General features: G+C 48.2%; 1 protein-coding gene across 2 annotated transcripts in view; it reads right to left on the bottom strand.

Annotated features, from left to right (window-relative positions):
- Positions 1–23,699, bottom strand: part of tnpo3 (transportin 3) — a 64,465-nt gene that overhangs the window by 29,595 nt on the left and 11,171 nt on the right. Inside the window, exons 4-12 of one of the 2 annotated variants that reach the window (XM_079530653.1) lie at positions 23,329–23,485; positions 19,379–19,522; positions 16,897–17,072; positions 11,781–11,919; positions 9,808–9,954; positions 8,476–8,583; positions 7,712–7,803; positions 5,163–5,302; positions 375–566 (exon numbers count right to left, since the gene is read on the bottom strand). In XM_079530653.1, coding sequence (XP_079386779.1) covers positions 375–566; positions 5,163–5,302; positions 7,712–7,803; positions 8,476–8,583; positions 9,808–9,954; positions 11,781–11,919; positions 16,897–17,072; positions 19,379–19,522; positions 23,329–23,485 — 1,295 coding nt within the window. The remainder of the gene's footprint in view (positions 1–374; positions 567–5,162; positions 5,303–7,711; positions 7,804–8,475; positions 8,584–9,807; positions 9,955–11,780; positions 11,920–16,896; positions 17,073–19,378; positions 19,523–23,328; positions 23,486–23,699) is intronic. The other variant, XM_079530654.1, reaches the window with a different exon arrangement.

Below are 23,699 nucleotides of genomic sequence, written 5' to 3'. Positions count from 1 at the left end.
GAATATTCGGTGCATCACTAGATAATATGATTTTGGATGTCCTTAACCCATTTTGGGCGGGAACCCCTTTTGGTGTTAGCATTATGTTGTGCTTTAGCTATTGAAAAATAGCAGATCTACAAGCTCATAGCGCGCCACCGAGTGGCGCACTACGAGGTTGTAGGTCTGCTATTTTTGAAAAATCGAAGAATGACTGACATAGAAACATAGCTTTTTCAGAAAACTGTCAGGATGTAGAAGACATTTTTAGAATCTGATCTCAGGTCAGAATGGGTTAAATAAAGAATAATAAAATAACCACTAGAAGGTGAGAGAGAACACAGAACACAAAGGGACAAGAAGAAGAAGACCACCACGGATCACAGCCGGGTCACCTTTGAGCAGACCGACGGCAGCCTCCGTGGACAGGGCGAAGGAGTCCAGGGCGCGGGCGATGTCCAGGAGGCCTTGGAAGTGCTGCGCCATGTGGTCTCTGCACACCGAGCAGATGTTGTGGATGGCCTTGGCCGCTACGGACGCCAGGGGCTTCTCCCTGAGACCCTTCATCAGGTAGTTAAGCACGGGGTCTGGGGGGGGTGGAGGAGGGGGTGGAGGGGGGGGGGTGGAGGGGTGGGGGGGGAGACACAGGGTTGATGATACAAATCAAGTGTTGTCTCTTGAATATTTTAGTCAACACATGTTTTTAGTCGCCTGGAAATGTTAAAGTGTTAAGTCTAGTTTTAGTCGACTGAATGGCATGAGATTTTAGTTTGACTAAATCTACAGTTGGTTTAGTCGACAAAAAAATTATTTTGGCTGGCCTTGACGCCGTCGTAATGAAAATAGCCGATCTACAAGCTCACAAGCAAAGCTTGTAGATCGGCTATTTTCAGCATGCAACCAACTGTAAAATGACCGTTGGTTGCGAGGTAGCCTCGGAAACCCAGACGTTTTTTTTTCCAGGGAGAAAAAAAAAAGTCTGGGTCCGAGTCCACTTCAATTCGGCATAGAGTAGGCCCCTCCCCCTCCCCCATAGAGTAGCGCAAACATCTCTCACTCTCTGCTGATTTCTGATCGTCTGCACCTTTGTTAAATTGACACACACGCACACATGTACACACACACACTCCTCTCTCTCTCTGTCGCTCTAAGTAATTAGTCTCATGTCTAGCAGCTGCGCATAGTTTCTCCCGGCGGATCCTAAAATCACACCTGTGTGAACTGAGTGGTGCAAGGTCTTATATAGCCTGATCAGCTGTGGTACTAACTGCGGGTACTAACAAAGCCAGTTGTTGGAGTGGTTTGCACCACTCAAAAAGCATAGGTGAGTTCCAGGCTAGTTGCGACTGGTATCGTGTATATATATCATCATAGGTGAGTTCCAGGCTAGTTGCGAGGTATCATGTATATATATCATCATAGGTGAGTTCCAGGCTAGTTGCGAGGTATCGTGTATATATATCATCATAGGTGAGTTCCAGGCTAGTTGCGCGGTATCATGTATATATATCATCATAGGTGAGTTCCAGGCTAGTTGCGAGGTATCATGTATATATATCATCATAGGTGAGTTCCAGGCTAGTTGCGAGGTATCATGTATATATATCATCATAGGTGAGTTCCAGGCTAGTTGCGAGGTATCATGTATATATATCATCATAGGTGAGTTCCAGGCTAGTTGCGAGGTATCATGTATATATATCATCATAGGTGAGTTCCAGGCTAGTTGCGAGGTATCATGTATATATATCATCATAGGTGAGTTCCAGGCTAGTTGCGAGGTATCATGTATATATATCATCATAGGTGAGTTCCAGGCTAGTTGAGGTATCATGTATATATATCATCATAGGTGAGTTCCAGGCTAGTTGGTATCATGTATATATATCATCATAGGTGAGTTCCAGGCTAGTTGCGAGGTATCATGTATATATATCATCATAGGTGAGTTCCAGGCTAGTTGAGGTATCATGTATATATATCATCATAGGTGAGTTCCAGGCTAGTTGAGGTATCATGTATATATATCATCATAGGTGAGTTCCAGGCTAGTTGCGAGGTATCATGTATATATATCATCATAGGTGAGTTCCAGGCTAGTTGCGAGGTATCATGTATATATATCATCATAGGTGAGTTCCAGGCTAGTTGAGGTATCATGTATATATATCATCATAGGTGAGTTCCAGGCTAGTTGGTATCATGTATATATATCATCATAGGTGAGTTCCAGGCTAGTTCGAGGTATCATGTATATATATCATCATAGGTGAGTTCCAGGCTAGTTGCAGGCATCATGTATATATATCATCATAGGTGAGTTCCAGGCTAGTTGAGGTATCATGTATATATATCATCATAGGTGAGTTCCAGGCTAGTTGAGGTATCATGTATATATATCATCATAGGTGAGTTCCAGGCTAGTTGAGGTATCATGTATATATATCATCATAGGTGAGTTCCAGGCTAGTTGCGAGGCATCATGTATATATATCATCATAGGTGAGTTCCAGGCTAGTTGCGAGGTATCATGTATATATATCATCATAGGTGAGTTCCAGGCTAGTTGGAGGTATCATGTATATATATCATCATAGGTGAGTTCCAGGCTAGTTGCGAGGTATCATGTATATATATCATCATAGGTGAGTTCCAGGCTAGTTGCGAGGTATCATGTATATATATCATCATAGGTGAGTTCCAGGCTAGTTGAGGTATCATGTATATATATCATCATAGGTGAGTTCCAGGCTAGTTGGAGGTATCATGTATATATATCATCATAGGTGAGTTCCAGGCTAGTTGGAGGTATCATGTATATATATCATCATAGGTGAGTTCCAGGCTAGTTGCGAGGTATCATGTATATATATCATCATAGGTGAGTTCCAGGCTAGTTGAGGTATCATGTATATATATCATCATAGGTGAGTTCCAGGCTAGTTGAGGTATCATGTATATATATCATCATAGGTGAGTTCCAGGCTAGTTGAGGTATCATGTATATATATCATCATAGGTGAGTTCCAGGCTAGTTGACGTATCATGTATATATATCATCATAGGTGAGTTCCAGGCTAGTTGAGGTATCATGTATATATATCATCATAGGTGAGTTCCAGGCTAGTTGCGAGGCATCATGTATATATATCATCATAGGTGAGTTCCAGGCTAGTTGGTATCATGTATATATATCATCATAGGTGAGTTCCAGGCTAGTTGAGGTATCATGTATATATATCATCATAGGTGAGTTCCAGGCTAGTTGCGAGGTCTCATGTATATATATCATCATAGGTGAGTTCCAGGCTAGTTGCGAGGTATCATGTATATATATCATCATAGGTGAGTTCCAGGCTAGTTGCGAGGTCTCATGTATATATATCATCATAGGTGAGTTCCAGGCTAGTTGCGAGGTATCATGTATATATATCATCATAGGTGAGTTCCAGGCTAGTTGCGAGGTATCATGTATATATATCATCATAGGTGAGTTCCAGGCTAGTTGGAGGTATCATGTATATATATCAGGTATCATGTATATATATCATCATAGGTGAGTTACAGGCTAGTTGAGGTATCATGTATATATATCATCATAGGTGAGTTCCAGGCTAGTTGCGAGGTATCATGTATATATATCATCATAGGTGAGTTCCAGGCTAGTTGCGAGGTATCATGTATATATATCATCATAGGTGAGTTCCAGGCTAGTTGCGAGGTATCATGTATATATATCATCATAGGTGAGTTCCAGGCTAGTTGCGAGGTATCATGTATATATATCATCATAGGTGAGTTCCAGGCTAGTTGCGAGGTATCATGTATATATATCATCATAGGTGAGTTCCAGGCTAGTTGAGGTATCATGTATATATATCATCATAGGTGAGTTCCAGGCTAGTTGCGAGGTCTCATGTATATATATCATCATAGGTGAGTTCCAGGCTAGTTGCGAGGTATCATGTATATATATCATCATAGGTGAGTTCCAGGCTAGTTGCGAGGTCTCATGTATATATATCATCATAGGTGAGTTCCAGGCTAGTTGCGAGGTATCATGTATATATATCATCATAGGTGAGTTACAGGCTAGTTGAGGTATCATGTATATATATCATCATAGGTGAGTTACAGGCTAGTTGAGGTATCATGTATATATATCATCATAGGTGAGTTCCAGGCTAGTTGCGAGGTATCATGTATATATATCATCATAGGTGAGTTCCAGGCTAGTTGCTATAGGTATCATGTATATATATCATCATAGGTGAGTTCCAGGCTAGTTGCTATAGGTATCATGTATATATATCATCATAGGTGAGTTCCAGGCTAGTTGCTATAGGTATCATGTATATATATCATCATAGGTGAGTTCCAGGCTAGTTGCTATAGGTATCATGTATATATATCATCATAGGTGAGTTCCAGGCTAGTTGCGAGGTATCATGTATATATATCATCATAGGTGAGTTCCAGGCTAGTTGGAGGTATCATGTATATATATCAGGTATCATGTATATATATCATCATAGGTGAGTTCCAGGCTAGTTGAGGTATCATGTATATATATCATCATAGGTGAGTTCCAGGCTAGTTGGTATCATGTATATATATCATCATAGGTGAGTTCCAGGCGAGGTATCATGTATATATCATCATAGGTGAGTTCCAGGCTAGTTGCGAGGTATCATGTATATATATCATCATAGGTGAGTTCCAGGCTAGTTGCGAGGTATCATGTATATATATCATCATAGGTGAGTTCCAGGCTAGTTGAGGTATCATGTATATATATCATCATAGGTGAGTTCCAGGCTAGTTGCGAGGTATCATGTATATATATCATCATAGGTGAGTTCCAGGCGAGGTATCATGTATATATATCATCATAGGTGAGTTCCAGGCTAGTTGCGAGGTATCATGTATATATATCATCATAGGTGAGTTCCAGGCGAGGTATCATGTATATATATCATCATAGGTGAGTTCCAGGCTAGTTGCGAGGTATCATGTATATATATCATCATAGGTGAGTTCCAGGCTAGTTGCGAGGTATCATGTATATATATCATCATAGGTGAGTTCCAGGCTAGTTGCGAGGTATCATGTATATATATCATCATAGGTGAGTTCCAGGCTAGTTGCGAGAGGTATCATGTATATATATCATCATATCTCACCTAGGAAGCGAGGGTTCCTGTCCACCACCTCGCTCATCTCGCCCACCAGTTCGATGCTGGTGTAGCGCACAGCGATGTGGACCGTCTCTGGGAGCAGAACCACCTGCTGTAACACCTCAGTCAGGGTGGGGTTGTTCTCTCTGCCAGGGAGGGAAGGGTTAACGACGTTAAATATGCAAAGATAAAACCAGGGAGGAACATTGGTGATATTTATGGCCAAATTTGACTGAGGGACTGCCATTCGATTTTTTTTAATTTTTGTTTTCTCATGTCATGTGAAAGCAGGGAATCCTAGCTTCAAATTGACATATTGGTTGTTCAGTTTGACCCACCGGTTTTGGAGATATGGCTTATAGAGTAATGTCTGGCAGAGAAACAGCCAGTTGAGAAAACAGCCTTGTAAGGTTCACCTCTGTGGACTCTTAGGTGGTCTTTACACCAGAACGGTGTTCATAGAAGGTTTGCTGGGGTCCCTTTAGACGAGAAGGGTGTTTTCAGGAGGTGAAAACGCAACAAAGTGAAACCACCTCCCAGAGTGGAAATCTTTGAGAACGCCGTTTTATCCCTTCTCCGTGTAAACAGGCAAAACGGTGAATCCGCAAAACTTATGACATCATGGCTCACGTTGGCTCACAGCGCATATGTTTATTACATTGATGCAGAGCCATATAATTATGATATAATGGAGTTCCTGGACAAGCCCCCTCCTCGCCTACAAAGCGCTGCTCCTCAGCGATGGTGAATGTAAAACCATGATGTAAATAAAATGCCTAGTGATGATAGGCGGCAGCAGCGTTTATGTAGCCTAATGTATTATAAAATATATAACCATCCCGTGGCGCGCTCTGCCCTGCATGCTCTGTGCTGCCTGTCAGTCTGTCAGCCTGTCTGTCTGTCTGTCTGTCTGTCTGTCTCTCTGCCTGTCTGTCTCTCTGCCTGTCTGTCTCTCTGCCTGTCTGCCTGTCTGTCTCTCTGCCTGTCTGCCTGTCTGCCTCTCTGCCTGTCTGTCTCTCTGCCTGTCTGTCTGTCTCTCTGCCTGTCTCTCTGCCTGTCTGCCTGTCTGTCTCTCTGCCTGTCTGCCTGTCTGTCTCTCTGCCTGTCTGCCTGTCTGTCTCTCTGCCTGTCTGTCTCTCTGCCTGTCTGTCTCTCTGCCTGTCTGTCTCTCTGCCTGTCTGTCTCTCTGCCTGTCTGTCTGTCTCTCTGCCTGCATGCTCTGTCTGTCTGTCTGTCTGTCTGTCAGCCTGTCTGTCAGCCTGTCTGTCTCTCTGCCTGAATGCTCTGGGCTGCCTGTCAGCCTGTCTGTCTCTCTGCCTGTCTGTCTCTGCCTGTCTGTCTCTCTGCCTGTCTGTCTCTCTGCCTGTCTGTCTCTCTGCCTGTCTGTCTCTCTGCCTGCATGCTCTGGGCTGCCTGTCAGCCTGTCTGTCTCTGCCTGTCTGTCTCTGCCTGTCTGTCTCTCTGCCTGTCTGTCTCTCTGCCTGCATGCTCTGTGCTGCCTGTCAGCCTGTCTGTCTGTCTGTCTCTCTGCCTGTCTGTCTGTCTCTCTGCCTGTCTGTCTGTCTCTCTGCCTGTCTGTCTGTCTGTCTGCCTGCATGCTCTGGGCTGCATGTCAGCCTGTCTGTCTGTCAGCCTGTCTGTCACCTCGATGCGTTAGTAGAAAGCAGGCAGTAGAGCGACGGCCACAACCACGTTGTGTTCTGGAAGCAAAACCCTGATAGGGTTGCGTGAAGGGGGAGGAGCTACCTGGTTCTTCTTCTCGTACGTGGGTGACTGGTCTATTTGGCAGCCCGTTAGCGCCACCTAGCGACATTATAGCGTTTTCATAAAGTGTGCGTTCTCGTGTAAAGGGTCAATAAAAAATGAGAACGCAACGGGACTTTGACGTTTTATCTGGAGATGGTTGCCGTCTAAAAGAGGCATAACATTACACCTATAGCTACATGTTTAAGCATTTATTTCATATTTACATGTCTTCTGTGGTCTCTAACATTACACCTATAGCTACATGTTTAAGCATGTATTTCATATTTACATGTCTTCTGTGGACTCTAACATTACACCTATAGCTACATGTTTAAGCATGTATTTCATATTTACATGTCTTCTGTGGACTCTAACATTATACCTAGCTACATGTTTAAGCATTTATTTCATATTTACATGTCTTCTGTGGTCTCTAACATTACACCTAGCTACATGTTTAAGCATTTATTTCATATTTACATGTCTTCTGTGGTCTCTAACATTACACCTAGCTACATGTTTAAGCATTTATTTCATATTTACATGTCTTCTGTGGACTCTAACATTATACCTAGCTACATGTTTAAGCATTTATTTCATATTTACATTTGAAATAAATACAGAGATTTCAGCTCTGACACTTATTTCAGACATGCTCTAGTATGTGAAGAGTCTGCCTGTGATATTAACTCATTTTTGAAGAAAAATAAATTCTCCTCTGGTGAAAAGCTGGAGGTTGCGCGATGGCAGAGGCTCTCAGTCAAATCTGGTCACATTTATGTATTATCTGAAAGGAAGTAATCTCTCACGGGTCGACACTTTTAGCGATGGCGGCCATGATGAAGAGAACGGCTTCGGTCACTTCCCAGGGCGGGTTACCCTCTTTTAAAGTAGAATAAAGCTGAGGAGAGAAAAGACGACGTTAAGAATACAGGCTGTAAGACATGATCCTAGAATACAGGCTGTAAGACATCCTAGAATACAGGCTGTAAGACATCCTAGAATACAGGCTGTAAGACATGATCCTAGAATACAGGCTGTAAGACATGATCCTAGAATACAGGCTGTAAGACATGATCCTAGAATACAGGCTGTAAGACATCCTAGAATACAGGCTGTAAGACATCCTAGAATACAGGCTGTAAGACATGATCCTAGAATACAGGCTGTAAGACATGATCCTAGAATACAGGCTGTAAGACATGATCCTAGAATACAGGCTGTAAGACATGATCCTAGAATACAGGCTGTAAGACATGATCCTAGAATACAGGCTGTAAGACATCATAGAATACAGGCTGTAAGACATCCTAGAATACAGTTTCTATGTCAGTCGTTCTTCGATTTTTCAAAAATAGCAGACCTACAAGCTTGTAGCGCGCCACTCGGTGCCGCGCTACAAGCTTGTGGATCTGCTATTTTTCAATAGCTAAAGCATAACATAATGCTAACACCAAAAGGGGTTCCCGCCCAAAATGGGTTAAGAATACAGGCTGTAAGACATGATCATGTACGAAATGCAAACAACATGGACTCCCGGCGATTAACGGAAACATTTCAGAGCGCTACATACCTGGGAGAAACATTCCATGGAACCCACGAGGAAAATGACATCCTTGACCAGATCGGAAACCCTCATCCGGAACTCCCCGAAGTCATCCGTGTCTTCTGGGATGCCCTCCTGCCGGGAGAACAAGATAATAGATGACGCACTGCTCCTTTACGAAGAATACTGGACAAGATAATAGATGACGTACTGCTCCTTTACGAAGAATACTGGACAAGATAATAGATGACGTACTGCTCCTTTAAGAATACTGGACAAGATAATAGATGACGTACTGCTCCTTTACGAAGAATACTGGACAAGATAATAGATGACGTACTGCTCCTTTACGAAGAATACTGGACAAGATAATAGATGACGTACTGCTCCTTTACGAAGAATACTGGACAAGATAATAGATGACGTACTGCTCCTTTACGAAGAATACTGGACGAGATAATAGATGCCGCACTGCTCCTTTACGAAGAATACGGGACAAGATAATAGATGGCGTACTGCTCCTTTACGAAGAATACTGGACAAGATAATAGATGACGTACTGCTCCTTTGGGCAGGGGTGTGCACACATAGGGATATCAAAGGGGGCTTCAGCCCCTGACCCTTTTACCAGTCTGTAAAACAACTGCCCTTTTACCCGTCTGTAAAAAGACTGCCCTTTTACCCGTCTGTAAAACAACTGCCCTTTTACCCGTCTGTAAAACAACTGCCCTCTCCAGACCACGAATGCAGCATTTACTACATGGTGAAAGAAATGCACATGCCCTCCCCTCCTCTCCTCTCCTCTCCTCTCCTCTCCTCTCCTCTCCTCTCCTCTCCTCTCCTCTCCTCTCCTCTCCTCTCCTCTCCTCTCCATGCAATTCAGGAGAATTGCTTTTTTTCCAAAGTCTCCTGAACTTGAACCAGTATTTTGCGTTGAACTAATGTGTTTATAAATCCATGTCGTTACACACCTGCATCTCCACTAGCTAAAGAGTGCTGGGTTGCGCCCAAAAAATAGCTCATCTACAAGCTCTCAACGCGTCGCAGCGCGACGTGTTGAGAGCTTGTAGATCTGCTATTTTCGGCCCTACCCTACCCTACTACTATTAGGTGAAGTGAGGGGGTCCTTACGTGGCCGGGGTCCAGTCGACAGTGTCGGCCCTAGCCCTGCCCTAGATTATATTCTGGTGAGACAGAGGGGGTTCTTACGTGGCCGGGGTCCAGTCGACAGTGCCGGGCCAGGCCCTACCCTAGATTAGGTGAAGACAGAGGGGGTCCTTACGTGGCCGGGGTCCAGTAGACAGTGCCGGGCCAGGCCCTACCCTACCCTAGATTAGTGAAGACAGAGGGGGTTCTTACGTGGTCGGGGTCCAGTTGACAGTGCCGGGCCAGGCCGTGCAACAATCTCTGGATGTAAGGTCTGAAGATGCTGTGCAGAGCCGGGTCGTTGGTTTTGTACAGGTGTTCTCCCAGACGGTACCAGAAGTTAAACGAGATCTCCACAACCTGGAACCAGAGCAGAGAAAACGTCTATATTATAGTACTTACTTACTTACTAAACCTGGGCCCTCATTTATCAATTGAGTGTAAAATCTGGCCCAAATTCGAGTGTACGTTTCATAGTACACCCACGTCGCCACGGCATTTACATCGCAAACAGCTGATCCTTCCTTAATTTCGTTCCGACGTTAATAAATGTGACGGCTGAAATCTATCTGGCACGCCCTATGAAATCAAGCCTCGCCCTCGTTTTTGCGACATGAACAACTGCAATACGACCTGGAAACCATGGATACAGAAAAAAAGAAGTTTCGCCACACACACACACACACACACACACACACACACACACACACACACACACACACACACACACACACACACACACACACACACACACACACACACACACACACACACACACACACACACACACACACACACACACACACACACACACACACACACACACACAATAAAGCTGTAGGCCTACCCTGTCTGTTTCCCTCTCACCTCGCTTGCCTTGCTGTCATGTCCACGCACGCACGCACCTCAAGGCTACATGACACATCGCATCGCCATGAATGGAATACGTTTGTAGGCTGGCCTATATTAATTTTACCCATTCGTGCACAGTGCACGGCGAGTGAGCGAGTGATGCCTGCATGAGAGCTACCATGTCGTCAAGGCAGTCATAATCAACCTTTATGGAGTGATTTGATCATTGATGAACGAATCATAAACATATGGATGAAGGTTTGCATGTGTGCTGGTATGTGCTGGGCTGGCGACGCACGCCACGGTCCCGTCCTCCCGACTCCCGAAAATGATCTCGCTTTTATCTGAATGTACTGTCAAAGCGCTAATTTAAATGGTGAATGATTAAGCCCGTTACGCCTATAGCCTACAATTGCAAATAGGCAAGCTGTATGCTTGTCATTGTCACTTGGAAATAAAGGCGTGCAGTCCATTTATGCCTAAATAATTATTTTATAATATCACAGGGATTATATAGGTATCTGATGTCACGGGCATGCGCTCCCAAATCATCTCACAAGTGCGCTCGCATATATATGTTTAACAAGGCCAGTAAAGCACTGTTTGATTAAGCACAAACTAGTACATTGTAAACATGTTATATTGTTTTTAATTGCTTGTAAAGTTGGAAATCTCTCTTTTTATTTTTATTATTTTACATGTAGGCCTATAGTTTTATATTAACATCTTAGGAGTGAATACATATGTTTAGATGCCTGTGACAGCCTCTCATATGTTTAGATGCCTGTGACAGCCTCTCATATGTTTGGATGCCTGTGACAGCCTGTCATATGTTTAGATGCCTGTGACAGCATGTCATATGTTTAGATGCCTGTGACAGCATGTCATATGTTTAGATGCCTGTGACAGCATGTCATATGTTTAGATGCCTGTGACAGCATGTCATATGTTTAGATGCCTGTGACAGCATGTCATATGTTTAGATGCCTGTGACAGCCTCTCAGCTGGTCAGTCATATGTTTAGATGCCTAGCCTCTCAGCTGGTCAGTCAATGCTGCTCTGCTTGTGTACGACAGAAAAACAGCTGAGGACAAAGCCTACGACAGCTCCCGACCAGACGGGATTTTTGTCCTGGCGCACGTTGAAGTTCAAGGTTTTGCGGAAATGGTAAATGCCGGAAATTGCGGTAATTTCGGCGTGCACCCATATTTTGGCGTACGCCGAGTTGATAAATGAGGGCCCTGGTGTGTGTGTGTGTGTGTGTGTGTGTGTGTGTGTGTGTGTGTGTGTGCGCGTGCGTGCGTGCGTGCGTGCGTGCGTGCGTGCGTGCCTACCTCATACTGGGGGTGTCCAGCGCAGATGAGCAGCAGCTCCAGGGTCCTCAGGTCTCCCATGCCCTGACCTGGACTCCTCACTGTGATCTCTAGGAAGGTCTCACACAGCTCTGTGAAGATCCTGCAGTAATTCAGCACTCTGGAAGGAGAGGAAACACTGAGGATCAGACACTCTGTGAGGAGAGGAAACACTGAGGATCAGACACTCTGGAAGGAGAGGAAACACTGAGGATCAGACACTCTGGAAGGAGAGGAAACACTGAGGATCAGACACTCTGGAAGGAGAGGAAACACTGAGGATCAGACACTCTGGAAGGAGAGGAAACACTGAGGATCAGACACTCTGGAAGGAGAGGAAACACTGAGGATCAGACACTCTGGAAGGAGAGGAGACACTGAGAGTCAGACACTCTGGAAGGAGAGGAAACACTGAGGATCAGACACTCTGGAAGGAGAGGAAACACTGAGGATCAGACACTCTGGAAGGAGAGGAAACACTGAGGATCAGACACTCTGTAAGGAGAGGAAACACTGAGGATCAGACACTCTGGAAGGAGAGGAAACACTGAGAATCAGACACTCTGGAAGGAGAGGAAACACTGAGGATCAGACACTCTGGAAGGAGAGGAAACACTGAGGATCAGACACTCTGGAAGGAGAGGAAAGACTGAGGATCAGACACTCTGTAAGGAGAGGAGACACTGAGGATCAGACACTCTGGAAGGAGAGGAAACACTGAGGATCAGACACTCTGGAAGGAGAGGAAACACTGAGGATCAGACACTCTGGAAGGAGGAGACACTGAGGATCAGACACTCTGGAAGGAGAGGAAACACTGAGGATCAGACACTCTGGAAGGAGAGGAAACACTGAGGATCAGACACTCTGGAAGGAGAGGAAACACTGAGGATCAGACACTCTGTAAGGAGGAAACACTGAGGATCAGACACTCTGGAAGGAGGAGACACTGAGGATCAGACACTCTGGAAGGAGGAGACACTGAGGATCAGACACTCTGGAAGGAGAGGAAACACTGAGAATCAGACACTCTGGAAGGAGAGGAAACACTGAGGATCAGACACTCTGGAAGGAGAGGAAACACTGAGAATCAGACACTCTGGAAGGAGAGGAAACACTGAGGATCAGACACTCTGGAAGGAGAGGAAACACTGAGGATCAGACACTCTGGAAGGAGAGGAAACACTGAGGATCAGACACTCTGGAAGGAGAGGAAACACTGAGGATCAGACACTCTGTAAGGAGGAAACACTGAGGATCAGACACTCTGGAAGGAGAGGAAACACTGAGGATCAGACACTCTGGAAGGAGAGGAAACACTGAGGATCAGACACTCTGGAAGGAGAGGAAACACTGAGGATCAGACACTCTGGAAGGAGAGGAAACACTGAGGATCAGACACTCTGTAAGGAGGAAACACTGAGGATCAGACACTCTGGAAGGAGAGGAAACACTGAGGATCAGACACTCTGGAAGGAGAGGAAACACTGAGGATCAGACACTCTGTAAGGAGGAAACACTGAGGATCAGACACTCTGGAAGGAGAGGAGACACTGAGGATCAGACACTCTGGAAGGAGAGGAAACACTGAGGATCAGACACTCTGGAAGGAGAGGAAACACTGAGGATCAGACACTCTGGAAGGAGAGGAAACACTGAGGATCAGACACTCTGGAAGGAGAGGAAACACTGAGGATCAGACACTCTGGAAGGAGAGGAAACACTGAGGATCAGACACTCTGGAAGGAGAGGAAACACTGAGGATCAGACACTCTGGAAGGAGAGGAAACACTGAGGATCAGACACTCTGGAAGGAGAGGAAACACTGAGGATCAGACACTCTGGAAGGAGAGGAAACACTGAGGATCAGACAGAAACCAATAGAATAGCATCACTTAGTAGAGGTTCAGAAAGGAACCCAGAGTTTGACCAGATGAAGAGCCGGACACTCAGTCTGAATTTTCATTTGGTTTCACTTCATTATTCAGACTGAAAGCCCTCCCCTCCCCTCTATCGCAGTGAGGGGTCTACTCTAGCCTGACACTCAGACTGAAAGCCCTCCCCTCCCCTCCATCGTAGTGAGGGGTCTACTCTAGCCTGACACTCAGACTGAAAGCCCTCCCCTCCATCGCAGTGAGGGGTCTACTCTAGCCTGACACTCAGACTGAAAGCCCTCCCCTCCCCTCCATCGTAGTGAGGGGTCTACTCTAGCCTGACACTCAGACTGAAAGCCCTCCCCTCCCCTCCATCGCAGTGAGGGGTCTACTCTAGCCTGACACTCAGACTGAAAGCCCTCCCCTCCCCTCCATCGTAGTGAGGGGTCTACTCTAGCCTGACACTCAGACTGAAAGCCCTCCCCTCCCCTCCATCGTAGTGAGGGGTCTACTCTAGCCTGACACTCAGACTGAAAGCCCTCCCCTCCCCTCCATCGTAGTGAGGGGTCTACTCTAGCATGACACTCAAACTGAAAGCCCTCCCCACGGCAGCAGTTTATGGGATGGACGTCGTCAAAGCGGCAGTCTTTGGTGATTGGTTCATACCAACCAATCAGAATAGTAGGAAAGCAGATGACGACGTTGTCAATCATGAGGCTATATGGCTAACCCGTTTGCTAACCAAACAAACACAGCCAACGAGCGCTACTAGCATGTAAAAAAATCACACCCGTGTGAACTGAGTGGTGTAAGGTTTTATATAGCATGATCAGCTGTGGTCTGACGTAATGTCTGACGTAATGAAATCACACCCGGATGTGATTTCACAACTGGCTTTTTTTGTGCAGAGAAAATGACCATGGTTGCTACGGTCATCCAGTTCACCCGGGTGTGATTTAATTACGTCAGAAATTATTTTGAACATAGCAACCATGCTCATTTTTTTCTGCACACAAAAGCCAGTTGTAGGAGTGGTTTACACCACTCAAAAAAGCGGTAAAATATGTCGGATGATGTTTGTAAAAACCTGTCGTTTCTGTAAAGAAACTATTTATCATACGTCGATTTAATAGCCAGATTGATACGGTGGTGAGTCACCGCAGTGGGGGGGGGGGGGGGCATGTTTGTTGTCCGATGCGGTCTAGTGACGGGGCTGATGGCCAATCAGCTGTCTAGTGACAGGGCTGATGGCCAATCAGCTGTCTAGTGACAGGGCTGATGGCCAATCAGCTGTCTAGTGACGGGGCTGATGGCCAATCAGCTGCTGCGATCGGATTTCCGAACGACACTAACACCGCCGTAGGCAGAGTCACATGACCTGAATCGCCAGAACATATTTTCTTCATGGGGGGCGGAGCCAGGCTACTACCAACCCCCATTCAGGGCTGGAGCCACAGGCTACTACCAACCCCCATTCAGGGCTGGAGCCACAGGCTACTACCAACCCCCATTCAGGGCTGGAGCCACAGGCTACTACCAACCCCCATTCAGGGCTGGAGCCACAGGCTACTACCAACCCCCATTCAGGGCTGGAGCCACAGGCTACTACCAACCCCCATTCAGGGCTGGAGCCACAGGCTACTACCAACCCCCATTCAGGGCTGGAGCCACAGGCTACTACCAACCCCCATTCAGGGCTGGAGCCACAGGCTACTACCAACCCCCATTCAGGGCTGGAGCCACAGGCTACTACCAACCCCCATTCAGGGCTGGAGCCACAGGCTACTACCAACCCCCATTCAGGGCTGGAGCCACAGGCTACTACCAACCCCCATTCAGGGCTGGAGCCACAGGCTACTACCAACCCCCATTCAGGGCTGGAGCCACAGGCTACTACCAACCCCCATTCAGGGCTGGAGCCACAGGCTACTACCAACCCCCATTCAGGGCTGGAGCCACAGGCTACTACCAACCCCCATTCAGGGCTGGAGCCACAGGCTACTACCAACCCCCATTCAGGGCTGGAGCCACAGGCTACTACCAACCCCCATTCAGGGCTGGAGCCAGGCTACTACCAACCCCCATTCAGGGCTGGAGCCAGGCTACTACCAACCCCCATTCAGGGCTGGAGCCACAGGCTACTACCAACGCCCATTCAGGGCTGGAGCCACAGGCTACTACCAACCCCCATTCAGGGCTGGAGCCACAGGCTACTACCAACCCCCATTCAGGGCTGGAGCCACAGGCTACTACCAACCCCCATTCAGGGCTGGAGCCACAGGCTACTACCAACCCCCATTCAGGGCTGGAGCCACAGGCTACTACCAACCCCCATTCAGGGCTGGAGCCACAGGCTACTACCAACCCCCATTCAGGGCTGGAGCCACAGGCTACTACCAACCCCCATTCAGGGCTGGAGCCACAGGCTACTACCAACCCCCATTCAGGGCTGGAGCCACAGGCTACTACCAACCCCCATTCAGGGCTGGAGCCACAGGCTACTACCAACCCCCATTCAGGGCTGGAGCCACAGGCTACTACCAACCCCCATTCAGGGCTGGAGCCACAGGCTACTACCAACCCCCATTCAGGGCTGGAGCCAGGCTACTACCAACCCCCATTCAGGGCTGGAGCCACAGGCTACTACCAACCCCCATTTCATGGCATTTATATCTCTGGGACCCCCAATTTATATTGTAAAATCAATGTTAATTGATTTTGGTTCCAAACTATCATTTAGCTAGAACTCCCTCAGGGACCCCCTCCCTCAGGGACCCCCTGGAACTCCTTCAGGGACCCCCTGGAACTCCCTCAGGGACCCCCTGGAACTCCCTCAGGGACCCACTGTAACTCCTTCAGGGACCCCCTCCCTCAGGGACCCCCTGGAACTCCCTCAGGGACCCCCTGGAACTCCTTCAGGGACCCCCTGGAACTCCCTCAGGGACCCCCTCCCTCAGGGACCCCCTGGAACTCCTTCAGGGACCCCCTCCCTCAGGGACCCCCTGGAACTCCCTCAGGGGCCCCCTGGAACTCCCTCAGGGACCCCCTGGAACTCCCTCAGGGACCCCCTGGAACTCCCTCAAGCTTCTTCTCAGTGAAACTCCAGTGTGTAGCGTGTGTTCTTACTGTGGTAGGCCGTCTCCAGTGTGTGTGTGTGTGTGTGTGTGTGTGTGTGTGTGTGTGTGTGTGTGTGTGTGTGTGTGTGTGTGTGTGTGTGTTCTTACTTGTCGAGGTCCTCCCGTGCCACCGCCATATGGTAGGCCGTCTCCAGTGTGAGGACGCCCTGGAACAGCTGCAGGGCCAACGCCATGTTGGTGTCAACGTTCTCGATGGCGTAGAGCGCCGAGCACACGCAGTCTGACGCCGCCTCGTGGAGGTTGGTGGAGGTCTCGTCCCTCTGCTGACAGAGGGGGGCACGAAAAACATGGAGCAACGCAACGTCAGAACACCACCAGAGGTTTGCTCCAAGCACGCCCCGCCCCTCTAGACCAGAAAGCATGCTGGCTGGGCCAGGCTACCCGCCCCTCTAGACCAGAAAGCACGCTGGCTGGGCCAGGCTACCCGCCCCTCTAGACCAGAAAGCACGCTGGCTGGGCCAGGCTACCCGCCCCTCTAGACCAGAAAGCACGCTGGCTGGGCCAGGCTACCCGCCCCTCTAGACTAGAAAGCACGCTGGCTGGGCCAGGCTACCCGCCCCTCTAGACCAGAAAGCACGCTGGCTGGGCCAGGCTACCCGCCCCTCTAGACTAGAAAGCACGCTGGCTGGGCCAGGCTACCCGCCCCTCTAGACCAGAAAGCACGCTGGCTGGGCCAGGCTACCCGCCCCTCTAGACCAGAAAGCATGCTGGCTGGGCCAGGCTACCCGCCCCTCTAGACTAGAAAGCACGCTGGCTGGGCCAGGCTACCTGCCCCTTTAGACCAGAAAGCACGCTGGCTGGGCCAGGCTACCCGCCCCTCTAGACCAGAAAGCACGCTGGCTGGGCCAGGCTACCCGCCCCTCTAGACCAGAAAGCACGCTGGCTGGGCCAGGCTACCCGCCCCTCTAGACCAGAAAGCACGCTGGCTGGGCCAGGCTACCCGCCCCTCTAGACCAGAAAGCACGCTGGCTGGGCCAGGCTACCCGCCCCTCTAGACCAGAAAGCACGCTGGCTGGGCCAGGCTACCCGCCCCTCTAGACCAGAAAGCACGCTGGCTGGGCCAGGCTACCCGCCCCTCTAGACCAGAAAGCACGCTGGCTGGGCCAGGCTACCCGCCCCTCTAGACCAGAAAGCACGCTGGCTGGGCCAGGCTACCCGCCCCTCTAGACCAGAAAGCACGCTGGCTGGGCCAGGCTACCCGCCCCTCTAGACCAGAAAGCACGCTGGCTGGGCCAGGCTACCCGCCCCTCTAGACCAGAAAGCACGCTGGCTGGGCCAGGCTACCCGCCCCTCTAGACCAGAAAGTGAATCCCAAATGGTACGCAGAGGTACTACGGGGGATCTAAATCATTCCGTCCAATTCTAAGAAAAGGTCCTGTGTCAGACGGCCCACCGCGGTCCCGTCGCTAGTCGCGATAGATTTAATCATACCTCCCGTTGTTGTCGATCTGCTCTAGAGTGTTTTGGCTACATTTAGCTGCTACGTCCACATCCGGGAGAACATCCGGTCCGTCGCTAAATGTGCTCCGCTGCTATAAATCGCCGGGCTCTGATTTAATGGATTAAATAACCTCTGATTTAATGGATTAAATAACCTCTGATTTAATGGATTAAATAACCTCTGATTTAATGGATTAAATAACCTCTGATTTAATGGATTAAATAACCTCCGGGCAATCGGGAGTGTTAAGAAAAGGGGACTGACCAGCACTTGGAACAGGACCATGAGGATCTGATTGGTTAAGAAAGGGGGACTGACCAGCACTTGGAACAGGACCATGAGGATCTGATTGGTTAAGAAAGGGGGACTGACCAGCACTTGGAACAGGACCATGAGGATCTGATTGGTTAAGAAAGGGGGACTGACCAGCACTTGGAACAGGACCATGAGGATCTGATTGGTTAAGAAAGGGGGACTGACCAGCACTTGGAACAGGACCATGAGGATCTGATTGGTTAAGAAAGGGGGACTGACCAGCACTTGGAACAGGACCATGAGGATCTGATTGGTTAAGAAAGGGGGACTGACCAGCACTTGGAACAGGACCATGAGGATCTGATTGGTTAAGAAAGGGGGACTGACCAGCACTTGGAACAGGACCATGAGGATCTGATTGGTTAAGAAAGGGGGACTGACCAGCACTTGGAACAGGACCATGAGGATCTGATTGGTTAAGAAAAGGGGACTGACCAGCACTTGGAACAGGACCATGAGGATCTGATTGGTTAAGAAAGGGGGACTGACCAGCACTTGGAACAGGACCATGAGGATCTGATTGGTTAAGAAAGGGGGACTGACCAGCACTTGGAACAGGACCATGAGGATCTGATTGGTTAAGAAAGGGGGACTGACCAGCACTTGGAACAGGACCATGAGGATCTGATTGGTTAAGAAAGGGGGACTGACCAGCACTTGGAACAGGACCATGAGGATCTGATTGGTTAAGAAAGGGGGACTGACCAGCACTTGGAACAGGACCATGAGGATCTGATTGGTTAAGAAAAGGGGACTGACCAGCACTTGGAACAGGACCATGAGGATCTGATTGGTTAAGAAAGGGGGACTGACCAGCACTTGGAACAGGACCATGAGGATCTGATTGTTGGCCATGAAGTTGCTGTCCAGGACGCCCAGGTTGAACCAGCTGCCCAGACACCGGAACACCTTGATCAGCATCTTCTCATCGCTGCCCGCCTTCTCCACACACGACGTCTGGGGGGAGAGAGAGAGAGAGAGACAGAGAGAGAGAGAGAGAGAGAGAGAGAGAGAGAGACAGAAATAATCAGCACCACGTTTAACCCATTTAGACCTGACGTCGAAATTTAAAAAATGTCTTTTTAAAAATGTCATTTTTTTCTGAAAAACCTCATGTTTCTGTATCAGTGGTTCTCAATATTTCATGTCAAGAAGCAAAGATTTGAGTTAAAAAAGTTTGCTCTGAAAGAATATACATTCAAAGATTTGCGCCACATTTTTAGGATTAAAAAAAAATAGCAGATCTACTGGCGCTACGAGCTTGTAGATCTGCTTTTTTCTCAAACCATTTAGGCCCGACGTCGAAATAAAAAAAAATAAGTCTTCTGAAAGAATATGTATTCAAAGATTTGTGCCGCATTAGTATAACATAATGCTTAAAACACCAAAAGGGGTTCTAGAGGCCCGGACGGTTAGCTCAACCGTCTGGGCACCTGGGCTGCCGCGGGTTCGACTCCCGAGCACGACGGACTTTGCCGCGTGTCACTCTCCATCTCTCTCCCCCCCTTTCCTGCCTGTCTACTGTTCCCCCCTATCTACTGCCTGTAGTGTCTACTGTTCCCCATCAATAAAAGGCAAAAAAAGCCCAAAAACAAATCTTTAAAAAAATTAAAGAAAACACCAAAAGGGGGAATGGGTTATATTAACTAAATATAAAATAAATAAAAAGTCTTCTGAAAGAATATATATGCAAAGATTTGTGCCACATTTTCACGATTTAAAAAAAATAGCAGACCTACAAGCTCAATGCGCCACTCGGTGGCGCACTATGAGCTTGTAGGTCAGCTTGTAGGTCAGCTTGTAGGTCTGCTCCTAGCGCTTTTTTCATTGATAAACGGAAAAAATATATTCAGATTTTTTTCTTTTTTTTTGGGTTGGCCTCTCCTTCTGCAATGTACTCCTTGCTTTTCATGCGTGCGCGCTGCCGTTCACGTCCCTGTTTAGCGATCAGAAGGAAAGGCTCGCCACGCGTCATCTAGGGAGCTCTCCGTGGTTTAGCGCTCAGAAGGAAAGGCTCGCCGCGCGTCATCTAGGGAGCTCTCCGTGGTTTAGTGCTCAGAAGGAAAGGCTCGCCGTGCGTCATCTAGGGAGCTCTCCGTGGTTTAGTGCTCAGAAGGAAAGGCTCGCCGTGCGTCATCTAGGGAGCTCTCCGTGGTTTAGCGCTCAGAAGGAAAGGCTCGCCTCGCGTCATCTAGGGAGCTCTCCGTGGTTTAGAGCTCAGAAGGAGAGGCTCGCTGCGCGTCATCTAGGGAGCTCTCCGTGGTTTAGTGCTCAGAAGGAAAGGCTCGCCGCGCGTCATCTAGGGAGCTCTCCGTGGTTTAGTGCTCAGAAGGAAAGGCTCGCCGCGCGTCATCTAGGGAGCTCTCCGTGGTTTAGCGCTCAGAAGGAAAGGCTCGCCTCGCGTCATCTAGGGAGCTCTCCGTGGTTTAGCGATCAGAAGGAAAGGCTCGCCGCGCGTCATCTAGGGAGCTCTCCGTGGTTTAGTGCTCAGAAGGAAAGGCTCGCCGCGCGTCATCTAGGGAGCTCTCCGTGGTTTAGTGCTCAGAAGGAAAGGCTCGCCGTGCGTCATCTAGGGAGCTCTCCGTGGTTTAGAGCTCAGAAGGAAAGGCTCGCCTCGCGTCATCTAGGGAGCTCTCCGTGGTTTAGTGCTCAGAAGGAAAGGCTCGCCTCGCGTCATCTAGGGAGCTCTCCGTGGTTTAGTGCTCAGAAGGAAAGGCTCGCTGCGCGTCATCTAGGGAGCTCTCCGTGGTTTAGTGCTCAGAAGGAAAGGCTCGCCGCGCGTCATCTAGGGAGCTCTCCGTGGTTTAGTGCTCAGAAGGAAAGGCTCGCTGCGCGTCATCTAGGGAGCTCTCCGTGGTTTAGCGCTCAGAAGGAAAGGCTCGCCGCGCGTCATCTAGGGAGCTCTCCGTGGTTTAGCGATCAGAAGGAAAGGCTCGCCGCGCGTCATCTAGGGAGCTCTCCGTGGTTTAGTGCTCAGAAGGAAAGGCTCGCCGCGCGTCATCTAGGGAGCTCTCCGTGGTTTAGTGCTCAGAAGGAAAGGCTCGCCGCGCGTCATCTAGGGAGCTCTCCGTGGTTTAGCGCTCAGAAGGAAAGGCTCGCCGCGCGCCATCTAGGGAGCTCTCCGTGGTTTAGCGCTCAGAAGGAAAGGCTCGCCGCGCGCCATCTAGGGAGCTCTCCGTGGTTTAGTGCTCAGAAGGAAAGGCTCGCCGCGCGTCATCTAGGGAGCTCTCCGTGGTTTAGCGATCAGAAGGAAAGGCTCGCCGCGCGTCATCTAGGGAGCTCTCCGTGGTTTTGACCAGATGGATAGACTTCTGTCTTCATTTATGACTTCAACAACATGCCTCTCGCCCGGAATATTAACGCTTCTAGAGAGACTTTATCATAATCACCGTAAGGTCAGCAAGCAACATTATGCCTCCCGGTGTTTTTACGGAATGGAAGCCCCCCCCCACCCCCACCCGGCATTCAGAGTAAAAGCTGCCATATCAGCCCGGCCACCCCCGAGCTTCTATTTTGAAAGAAATCCCGGCACTGATCGTGTTAACCCATTTAGGCCAGACGTCAAAATAAAATAAAAAACGTTCGCTCTGAATATATATATATATATATATATATATATATATATATATATATATATTCAAAGATTTGTGACGCATTTTTACGATTTAAAAAAAATAGCAGATCTACTAGCTCATAGCGCGCCACTCGGTGGCGCGCTATGAGCTTGTAGATCTGCTATTTTTCAATAGCTAAAGTATAACATGATGCTTAGTTAAAACACCAAAAGGGGTTCCCGTGTTGCTGCTAAAACCTACACAATGATACATTATGATTCATGACAGATCAATCAATATGGACCAAAACCTACACAATGATACATTATGATTCATGACAGAGGGGTATCGTTTTGCTATGTTATTCATGCATCCCTCTTTTATCCATCCGGCGAGAGAGACACAGAGACACCTCCCTGACAATATAACGATACAGAGACACCTCCCTGACAATATAACGATACAGAGACACCTCCCTGACAATATAACGATACAGAGACACCTCCCTGACAATATAACGATACAGAGACACCTCCCTCACAATATAACGATACAGAGACACCTCCCTGACAATATAACGATACAGAGACACCTCCCTGACAATATAACGATACAGAGACACCTCCCCGACAATATAACGATACAGAGACACCTCCCTGACAATATAACGAGACACCTCCCTGACAATATAACGATACAGAGACACCTCCCTGACAATATAACGATACAGAGACACCTCCCTCACAATATAACGATACAGAGACACCTCCCTGACAATATAACGATACAGAGACACCTCCCCGACAATATAACGATACAGAGACACCTCCCTGACAATATAACGATACAGAGACACCTCCCTGACAATATAACGATACAGAGACACCTCCCTGACAATATAACGATACAGAGACACCTCCCTGACAATAACGCAGAGACAGCTTGTTTATTTTTGGACCACAATGGTTATATGAAACTATTTTAAGATGAGCCCATGTTATTCTCCATAGAGAAACTACTTCCGTGAACCAGGGGAATCGAGGGGATGAGTGAGTGACATCAGGACTTCGGCGCTCTATAGGGTGAAACCAATGATAAGAGAGGAGGGAGGAGCTCACCAGCAGAGTGACTACAGTAACCAATAAGAAGAGAGCTCACCAGCAGAGTGACTACAGTAACCAATAAGAAGAGGAGGAGGGAGGAGCTCACCAGCAGAGTGACTACGGTTGCAGAGTAGAAGGCGAGGTCCTCGATGATCTCTGTCCTGCGATTGGCTCCGATGCGTAACGAGCGACTGTGGACCTCCTCCGGCAGCACGGTCAGAATCTCTATCAGAAACGTCATGGAGCTGATGTCGTTGTTGTACCTGGAGGGGGGAGAGAGGGGGGGGAGAGGTTATTAACGTCATGGAGCTGATGTCGTTGTTGTACCTGGAGGGGGAGAGGGGGAGAGGGGGGGGAGAGAGGTTATTGTACCTGGAGGGGTGGGGAGGTTATTGTGGATGTATATGAACAGAATAAATTGCATTTTTATAGCGCTTTTCCAAGTGCTCAAAGCGCTTTACAACGGTTCATTCATTC

The sequence above is a fragment of the Electrona antarctica genome, assembly GCF_951216825.1.
Source record: "Electrona antarctica genome assembly, contig: scaffold_47, whole genome shotgun sequence".
NCBI classification, from domain to species: domain Eukaryota; kingdom Metazoa; phylum Chordata; class Actinopteri; order Myctophiformes; family Myctophidae; genus Electrona; species Electrona antarctica.
The sequence above is the reverse complement of the archived record's forward strand: the minus strand, read 5'-3'. Positions and strand labels throughout refer to the sequence as shown.